At 36.4% G+C, this 10430-nt stretch overlaps 1 protein-coding gene across 2 annotated transcripts in view; it reads right to left on the reverse strand.

Annotated features, from left to right (window-relative positions):
• The window catches only part of snd1 (staphylococcal nuclease and tudor domain containing 1), a 192185-nt gene that overhangs the window by 131995 nt on the left and 49760 nt on the right, over positions 1-10430 (reverse strand). For both annotated transcript variants that reach the window (XM_016550657.1, XM_016550658.1), the window contains one exon: positions 8979-9120. In XM_016550657.1, the coding sequence (XP_016406143.1) occupies positions 8979-9120 (142 nt within the window). The remainder of the gene's footprint in view (positions 1-8978; positions 9121-10430) is intronic.

The following is a 10430-nucleotide window of genomic DNA, read 5'->3' on the forward strand; positions in this document are numbered from 1 at the left end:
AAATTGAAATTGAGAGAGAGAGAGAGAGAGAGAGAGAGAGAGAGAGAGAGAGACTGTCTCTTCAAATGGAAATTTCTCTGGACTTACATAACCAAGCACAGTTTAGAGTTCGGAAACCAATTTATCACTATGCTCACCCACATGAGAGGGAGAGAGGGGAAGCATTGTGCAGTCTCCCATTTGATCATGAAATACTTAAAGCAACTTTGAGTTGTGGTGGTACACACACACATCATTAAAAAAAAAGTAACACTGTAGTATAGGGACTATTTCTCACTATTAACTAGTTGCTTATTAGCATGCCTACACTGTAAAAAAAATCCGTAAAATTTACGGTAAAAAAAAACGGCAGCTGTGGTTGCCGTGGGGTGAAAAATGTCTCAAAATAAGCTGAACCAAAGGTTACTGGTCATTTAAAAAAGGAAAAAGCCCTTCGATACTTCCCGCCCCAACTGCCTAAACAGGAAACGTGTCAATACATGGAGAAAAAAAGAAAAAGAAAAAACCTGAATTCATCAAACCACTTAAAGGGGTATCCTCTCTCTTCTCTAAAAGCTCCTTGACAAAAAGCACCTTTCTTCTCCATACATGTTCCACTTCTGCTTGAGGAATTAGCAGAGCACTGAACTCTCTCCATCTATGAAAAGATGCAGGACTGAGGCCATCCATGGCCAGACCTTAAAAGTAGGAGCTTGGGCACCGAAGACAGAGGACACCCACAATGCAGTGCTGATGCATTTGATGACAATAAGAAGAGAGAAATGGAACTGAAAAGAGTTGTGTGCTGAACTAGAACTTGAATACCCTGACAGAGCACCATAGCTCGGTGTGTCTGAGCACATACAGGGTTTGACATGAGACCAATTTCTCAAAATCATCAAAGCACAAAACTCCACCATGTATCCAACTTGCAAGTACACACACGACCGCGAGCTGGCCTGCTCCGGAGCACCTGAGCTTTGAGCAGCTCATCAAAGTTACATCAGGACCAGAGACACCCTGAAGAGGGAAGATCCTCCCTGCCGATGCCCATCTCACATACACCTCAGTTGAAACACAACACTTTGATGTCTGCTTCAAACCACTCCTCCCTCTTTTTTCCAAGTGAAGATGACCGTCTTCCCTCTTTCACGCTTACTTTTGCTCTTTATAGTGAGGCAGGAAGGAAGGACACTGTTGGGGGGGGAACTCTGTTCTAAAAATCAAACAAGTGAACTTTCCTTCTGATCGGTGCTCAGGAGGGCAAGGAGAGGAGGAAAGCATACCTCAGGACACAGAGATGAGCAGCTGGCAGCGCACGCGCACACACACACACACTGAAAACAGCAGAGTCACATTGCACAGTAGTCCCAAAAAGTATCTGGACACTAAAGTCACATTTATGAATTTCTCTGCCACTTATATTAAAATGCAAAATAAAAATATCACACTACCTTTCAAAAGTTTGGGGTTTGGTAAGAGTTTTTCCCCCCATGTTTTTAATTCTCTTATGCTCAGCTAGGCTGCATTTATTCAATAAAAAATACAGTGCAAATTGTATATATTTTACAGTTTAGCTAATAGCAAAACTGAATTTTAAGCATCATTACTCCAGTCTTTAGTGTCTCATGAGGTTACACTTTATTTTGATAGTCCACTTTAGACATTTTACTAACTATAAGTAACTTTGCAACTACATGCCAACTAATTCTCATTAATTTGCAACTACATGTCTACTAACTGTCAGAGTAGACTGTAAGGTTAGGTATAGGGTTAGTAGAATAAGTTGACATATACTTGCAAAGTTTCTTATAGTCAGTATGTTGTATGTTGTGGACCTATCAAAATAAAGTGTTAGAAGATATTAAGCAGACAGTCTACTACTATTCTAATGACTGCTAGTAGACATGTAGTTGCAAAGTTACTTATTGTTAGTAAAATGTCTAAAGTGGACTATCAAAATAAAGTGTTACCTCACATGAACCTTCAGAAATTATTCTAATATGCTGATTTGCTGGTCAAAATCTTATTAAAAACAGCTGCGTTTTTAACATCTTGGGGTAAACAGTAATGCATTTTATAATTTCAGGACTCTTTGACAAAGTTCAAAATGAACACGAAACAACATTTCTTCTAAACCGAAATCTTTCATAACATTAGAAATGTTTTTACTGTCACTTTATCAATTTAATGCATCCTTGCTGATTAAAAATATTAATTTCAAATACAAATCTTACTGAGTGCAGACTTTCTAATAGTAGTGTAACAACACAATGCGTGAACTTGACAGTTACTGACTTCCGTCTTCCATCCACCAGTTTTATTATTGTTAGTACAAATTCAATTTATTGTTGTCAAGCATTTTAAACATTTAAGTTTTAACCATTAAATTAAAATAAAAATTTAATAGAAACTAGAAACATACAAGAGTAAAACAAACAAACTAAAATGAAGGGAAAATATATAAATGTCAATTAATGTCAACAATATCCAATTGAGTTTTTAAAAATCCAAACAAAACTCTTCAGTCAATAAGAACACAAGCTGCAGCCCAGTAAGAGTTTTAAAATGTAAAGTGTTTTAAAATGCCTTCCTTTAGAGAAGGATAATGACCCTGAAGAGGAGGGCCTCTTTATTCTAGCCAGAGATGGATTTGACTCCATTCAATTTCAAGAGATAATAAAACTAAACATTTTTCTTTTTAAGAGGAGACATTAGAAAACTAATTCTAATTATTTACACTGGTTAATGGGGGCATATTACACTATCATAGATTTTTCTCCCCAGAAGTCTACTTATAAAGTTAAAGGTTTATTGGACCAAACCGGTCATAATTTACTTTTACATCTCCAAAAAATGTTATTAACCACTCAATGCGTTTACTTTTATAATAATTATTGTAGGTCATTTTCAATTAATCTTTCAAGAAAAGAGAAGAGAGTTGCAGTATGTTCGCAATGAGTACAATAACTCTTACTGCATAACATTTTTGTCAGAAAAATTAGGTTGTCTTTTTATTCAATGAATGGTTAAATATATAAGAAAAGTTTAATATTAATACATTTTAAAATTCTCTCACTGCTTATGTTTTGCACATGAAACTGTAGCAACATGTCAGGCCTACTTCGACATATGTTGAAGTGCCTCGACACCGCGAGCTGCAATGATATCGCTCGTCCTGTAGGAAAAGATGCATTTAAACAGGAAAGAGAGCGGAAGAAAATAAGAACGCGAGCAATGAAGCATTTCTGCCCTTTTAATGCGGTAACCTTTGCTGGCGCGCCTGTGGGTGGAGAGGCTTTCACCATAGCAACCCTAATAGGGAACTGTGTGCTGTAATGGAGGGTTGAGTGACAGGAAGCACGCCTGTCTCTCTCTCCTTCTATTTCATCGGGGCTTTGGCATTGTCTGACCTTTCAACCACTGAAGGCAGAGGGTCCTGTTGATTGGACGACTGCATTCTGTGGTCTAATTTAGTACCGAGCTCATTCATGCAACAATCATGTGGAGAAACTTCTGTCTGTATCGACACACACCCACATCCTATCTAATGAAAAGATGTTGAGATGGGAAAGGTATTTCTTTGTGCACGCTTATAATTACATGTCTGATATAATTACATGTATAATTACACATCTAAATGAGGATATTTTATTGTCTTCCACTGTTTTTAAACAAAGGTAATTATGAATTACTATAAACTAAAAATAAAATTCATCCATCTTTGCTTAGTCGCTTTGCTCCTCAAAGTTGGGAAATTTCACATCCCGGGGATCATTTTTAAACTAAAATATTTAAACTTGATTTTTATTAAATGAGATATAGTTTATTTTTCCTTAATTCATGTTTTAGGTCAGGGTCAGGGATAATTATTTTTATAACTATGATAATCTAATCTAGACAAATTGTGAGAAAAACATAACCCAATATCAATTTTTACTGTGTAAAAATGTATGTGTGTATTATAAGTATATATGTGTGTGCGTGATATATATATCTCATGACTCGATACGATACGCATCTCGATGCATAGCCAACGATACAATAAATTAAAGATACATACGAAGCAGCTATCGGTGCGATACGATACGATTCACCCCTGTTACGATGCAGTGCGATACGATTTCGATTCAAAACAAAGCGATTCGATGCAATACGATGCAATGGAGAAAATATTATCACTTTTAATGCCTCGAGGCCTGTTTCATAAGGCTTATTTCAGTTAGTCTGACTCATTGTCAAATGATTTGGTTCCATAAAGCAAATTTAACATGGGCCTAGATCAAGCTAAGTCACTGTGGCAACTTATACTGGGAAACTGTCAGACTACGCTAAGCTCCTCTACTGACCAATAGGAACATAATGATATCATTGTCTCACATACTATTATTTGACTTTTTTTTTTTTTTTAACAGTTTCTAGCCATGCAGCCTTTCTCTCTGGTTTTATGACAGCTGTACCTTTTATAGTTCAGATAGCAGAACATTACAATCTAAAATTGCTCTTTAAAGCATTAAAATAACTAAATTAAAAGTTAAAAATCACTTAATTAAAAATTAAAATAAATAATAAAGAAAATGACTATTTTAACTGCTATAAGAAACACACATTAACTCATTTGAGCTTAGTAATTAGTACCGAACTAGCTTACATTTGATGTACCTATTACAATAGTCCCTTTACAGTTACTGCTATCAAAAAAAAAAAACTCATATGTAGGTTTAAAATTCTAAAAAAGACACATTTAATGTCCAACAACAAATATTTTAGCAAAATGTATATTTAGTATATGTAATATAGAATTATTATTCGATTGCGCTCTGTCTGTTTAGCGTGCATGCGGGCAGCAGCGCTCGTTCACTCGCGTAAGCCTCGCCCACTCCTGACAGCGAAATGGATATGTTTGCGTGACTTTCTGACATTTACAGATACAAAAAATATACCTGTGACATGTCAGTTATGCACTGAGGAAAACACGACGTCTCAAATGCATTAAACAGCACAGATATATTCGCTGTTTGCGATGGTGGATCGACTTGATCCATGATCGACATTAAGGGCTGCTTAAGAATGAGCGTGCACAAATTAGTGAGATTGTGTAAACTTAATTTGTCATTTATGGAACCGCTTTAGCCCCGATTGATTTGTTAGGTTATTTCAAGTCAGGTTTTGGACTTTAATCCCCGCTTTTCCTCGGGTCTCCCGCAGTGTTGTGGTGATGCGTCACAATCACGCAGCAGCAGTGATGAGAGAACGCGCTTGAGAAACAGTTTAGAGAGGAGAAATCAATCTACATATAAAATATTGGTCTCAGATTATTGGTCACTTTCTAACCATCCACTAGTAATTATATATAAATGAATCGTATACATATATATATATATATATATATATATATATATGTGTGTATGTGTGTGTATGTATGTATAATGTATATGCGCTGTATATGTATATGTATGTATAATTATATATTATATATTAACGCAAAATTACTAAAGCACAATTTCTATTCTAACCCTTTAACCCAATTTTGCTTCTCTGCTTGTGTTTAGATCATTTTAAGCCGCTAAACTCCGGGAAAGTTTTCAGTCCAATGATCCAGTAAGTGAATGCATTCAAACAATCCGTCCAAAACAGCGCTAATATAAAGGAAACCAGGCTGATTACATCAGAGATTGCAGAGACTCGTGTTGCGTTTTAAGTGAATTATTCATTCTAGTGTGTTTCGCTTTAAAACACGGGTTACACTTTATTTCGATAGTCCACTTTAGACATTCTACCACACACACACCAACTTCTGCCCAAAAATGGATTTGTAAATTTGACTAGTAGTAGGATATTCCATATAAAATGCAATTTACGCCAAAGGCATGCCACTGAACACAATGTATTATTTGAGTATTTGAGATGTTGTGGAAATGACACTGTCATTGGAATAGACTTAAAATTACAGGCTTCTATTTTAAATAATTTTAAGCTGAATATAGTAAGCAGACAAAAAAAAAAAAAAGTGAAAAAGCAAAAAGAGCTTAACGAGATTTTAATTTCTAAAGGTCCACAAGGTCAAATGAGCAAAAGGTTAAAGGAATGCTCACTTATGGCATTTACTAGCAGTTGACTAGCCAAACCTTGACCCATTGGATCCACACAGATATGAGACCTCAACATGAAACCATAAAATCATAAAAATAGAGTGCAGAGAAAAGCCTGCAGGTAATCAAACACAATCTGCACTGGTGAGTTTATGGTGCACTGCCCTGTATGTCAAAAGTCAATAACCTCTTGAACTGCTAAAGCTCTTTCATATGTGCTGTAGCACATTTCACAGCCCCTGGTGCTGTCAGTCCTTTCCTTTTTCTGACAGAAAAATGGCTTCTACAAATACTCAAACAAGACTAGAAACATCAGAAAGAGCTGTGCCAGGAGACCAGATCCCAAAGTAACTACGACGGTGAAAAATGGGGCTCATTTTCAACACAAACCAAAAACTATCAGCTGAATCTGACTCATAAACCCTCAAACAAACTGCTTCACGAAACATCCCAGCCTACATGATCAAATCACACATAAACGAGAAAGAGAGATGAGGCAAACAGGAAAAAAGGCATCTGAAAAATTAACCATTTCAGAAAATAAGAAAAAGTAGAGTGATAAGGATAGGCTTTCTGTCAGAAATCTCTCATAGGAAGAAACCGAAGAAAAAAAATAATTACAAAAGGAACAAATGGAGGAAGGAAAACAAGACACACTCAGGAACAAATGACCAAATTAATTGAAATATCTCCAATGACGATATGCAAAATTAAGCACGGTGAGGGTGGAGGGTGTTTGTTCTCCGTTGGGGAAAGGAGAGACAAATAAATGGAAGGATGGAGGGATGCTGAAATAGATGGGCGTCTCTCTTCTCTGTTTTCAGGGTGAATAATTAGACCGGATGGTGAGAGGACAGAAATAAACTCCTCAGAAATAACACAAATCAGTCAATGGCTTGTTCTGAGTGATACGGAGAGAGGCTGAGGTCGGGGTTGGAAGGGCACTGATGTCCGTCAGGAAGAAATTGAGTAACCACAAGAAAGCGACAGTCTCTTTATGTAGCCTAATGAAGCTTGAATGTTTGTGCACGCCATATACAGTTCCCATGTTGTACAAAACAAGAAAATGGGCAAAATGCAAGAAAATGGCAAATGGTAAGAATTGGACCTTAAAATAAAGTGTGTCCACTTTACCATATTTTTATTTAGTCAATTATAATGCTTTTGGTGTTATTTAACATGTTAATACTTACTAAGCTGTCATCCCAGCTCCAATTTTTTAAAGCATATTTTATAAGCTTTGTTAATGTCAGTTAATAAAAATGCAATTGTTCAATGCTCATTCATAGTGCATTACTGTTAATGTACAATTTTGGTTTTAAAACTTTTAGTACCATACCATTCTATTGGTATCAGTAAAAAAAATATATTTTTTAAAATAAAATTGATAAAAGTAATCAGCAAAGACAAATTAAATTGAACAAAAGTGGCGGTAAAGATGTTACAAAAAATGTTACAAAAAGTTCTAATTCAAATAAATTCTGTTTCTGGAATATTCTACTCAATTATCCTGAAAAAAAGTATCAACAGTGAGAATAAATGTTACAAAACCAGTATATTAGAAAGATTTCTAAAGGATCATGTGACACTGAAAAATGGAGCAATGGCTGCTGAAAATTTGCTATCACATGAAAAAATTACATTTGAATTTAAACATAGCCATTTTTATTTGTAATAATGTTCTATATTATTACAGTTTTACTGTATTTCTGATCAAGTAAATGCAGCCTTGACTACTCACAAAAACAAAGTGCAAACTTTTGAACGGTAGTGTGAATGCTAAAATGAACATGTTAAAAAAACTGTTACTGGTATCTGAAAACCCTAAATCACAAAAATATATATAAAAATGTCAAAGGGTGAAGGATTTGGCAACACACCCACAAATGTGCTAGTGAGAATGGCAATTGGCTACGTGCAGAGCAATGATTAAAGGTCAAAGGTTACAGATGCTCCACCACCTTCCCTGATGTGCAGCAGTGATATCTGTACCTGCTCAGATACTTTCACACAAGCATGTCCACATATATGTTCCACACAGAGAGGGTGAGGAAACTCAGGGAGAAGAACAGATGCTGAGTAGCAAGACCTCACAGCCAGCAAATGTGACACTTAACCTTCCATCAGATTGAGCCCTTCAGATCCCCATCTTGCCTTCAGGAAGTTAGAAGCATAGACAAAACGCCTGCACAAAGATCAGCTTTCCAGACCTCCCAGAAAACACCAGCCTCCGCAGGTCAGAGTGGAAGGACAGAAGCTATTCAGTCTCAAAACTCCACTAGCAGAGCATCTTGAGGAGAAAGAAACCCCTTCCACAAAAAGTATCTCACCGATAAGCGTTTAATAAGCGTGTATGAATTATTAAAGGAATAGTTCTGACAAAAATTAAAATTCTGTCATCATTTACTCAATACCTCTATGGCTTTTTTCATCCATGGAACACAAAGCGAGTTAATTAAAGCAGAATTGTAGCTTTTTTCACAGTGAAAGTGAATGATGATTATGATTGTTAGGCGAGATTTCAAGGCAAGATTTTCAGTGAACAGCTTTTCAGTCTTTCAATGGCTTTAAAAGTAATAAAGTGAGTCATCTGAATCACTTTTATGGTGCTTTTTGGAGCTTCACAGCCCCTGGTCACCAACCACTTTCATTGTATGCATGAAAGCAGCTTGAACATTCAGCTAAACTTCTCCTTTGTTGTATAACAAAGGAAAAAAACACCTAACAGAACGTGAAAATTATGACAAATTTCATTTTTTAGGTGAACTGTTCCTTGAAATATTAGAGAACTGAACAATATAGAGAGTGTTAGACTGGTGGTGCAACAGCGGTCAGCTGCCACATTGTGGTTGTTATGTGGTCACAGATGGTGGCATAGTTGACAGGCCGAGGCCGACTGACACTTACCAGCGAGCAGGAAGGTGATGAGACATGTTTCTTTGGGCATGTAGAGCTTGAGTCTGGAGCCACTGAACACGTACTCCACCACAGCCTCCGAGCGGCCCGCCCTCTGCAGGAATGGCAAGAACTGTTTCGCCTTCTGTGTCTCCTGTGCAAGAATAGAGAGGAAGGAAGAAACATAAGTCAGTAAAAACATCAGAGGTGTTTAAACGACATATGAAAACAAAAATTAGGGCAGTTCTATCATGACAACTCTCTGAAGAATTTAGCATGGTAATGGATTAGTGGTCGACCGATATATCGGCCGATATTTGGCATTTTTCAAATATCGGCATCGGCCGATATGTTTTTCTGTTTGGCCGATGCGTTCGAGGCGGGACTTTTATTTTGACGGTGCTGATAACGGCAGCGCCTGAGCACACAGTGCTCACATTCTCCCTCTTGTTTGCAGTCATCGTTAACAGTTCTGTCTAATACGGATAGAAGAAGTCTGTCTAATAATCAGATAGAACTGTTAAACAAAGGGATTAAACTGTATACAAAAAAGTATTATAACGATTGCTTTTATATTATTAGTAATAAAAAGGCAAACACTATAATACTTTCTCGTTTGCCGTCAGCATTCAACAAAAACGCATTTATATCATTTAAACAAATCTTTAAATGGCTAATGAGCATTTAATTTCACAAAACTTGCAAACTTAGTTGAATCCAGTTGTGAGATCTTGTAAAGTGTGCATGTATATCCTGCATGATCGCGTGTTCTCTGCGTGATTTTCGGTGCGATTTGAATACTTTAAACAATAAATTCGTGATTTCAAATTATGCTGTGCTTTATACATTTGCCCACTGTTATATTCATGTCATTTTCACTGTGTGCTGTATGTAAAATGAATGTTACCTTAGCTTTATTTGAAAAAATAGGATTCAGAACGCACACAAACTTCCCAGAATACCGAGTGCTCTGTTGGTTACAGTGTTTACTTCTTTTTTAAATATATTTATATTAAATATTTATTTATTTGTGAAAAATACTTCGCCATCTAAAGTATAAGTATGTTTATTTTACAAATTTATTTTTTAATCTATTTTCAAATAATTTAAAATTTCTTAAATATGCCCCTGTACCACAAAACCAGTCATAAGGGTCAATTTTTCGAAATTGAGATTTCTACATCATCTGAAAGCTGAATAAACTGTATCGAATGGCATTCCGGGGGTAAAATACACGTTTTTTGGCGGGGATCTTCCAGTAAAATTCACATTCCAGGGACTAAATGTCACATTATTGGGGTCGCTTCAACCCGCGGACATGAACAACCCGCGGCAACAGTGTTAAAGTAGCCCAATTCTGCGGGAAAACCACGGACTTGGCAACACTGCTTATTAACCGACCGCAATATAGCGTTTCCTTGTTTACCACTGTAAACAAAGCAGAGTTGCGCTTTATACGGAGAA

This window comes from Sinocyclocheilus rhinocerous, unplaced genomic scaffold, assembly GCF_001515625.1.
Source record: "Sinocyclocheilus rhinocerous isolate Xijiao unplaced genomic scaffold, SAMN03320098_v1.1 scaffold3117, whole genome shotgun sequence".
Lineage (NCBI taxonomy): Eukaryota > Metazoa > Chordata > Actinopteri > Cypriniformes > Cyprinidae > Sinocyclocheilus > Sinocyclocheilus rhinocerous.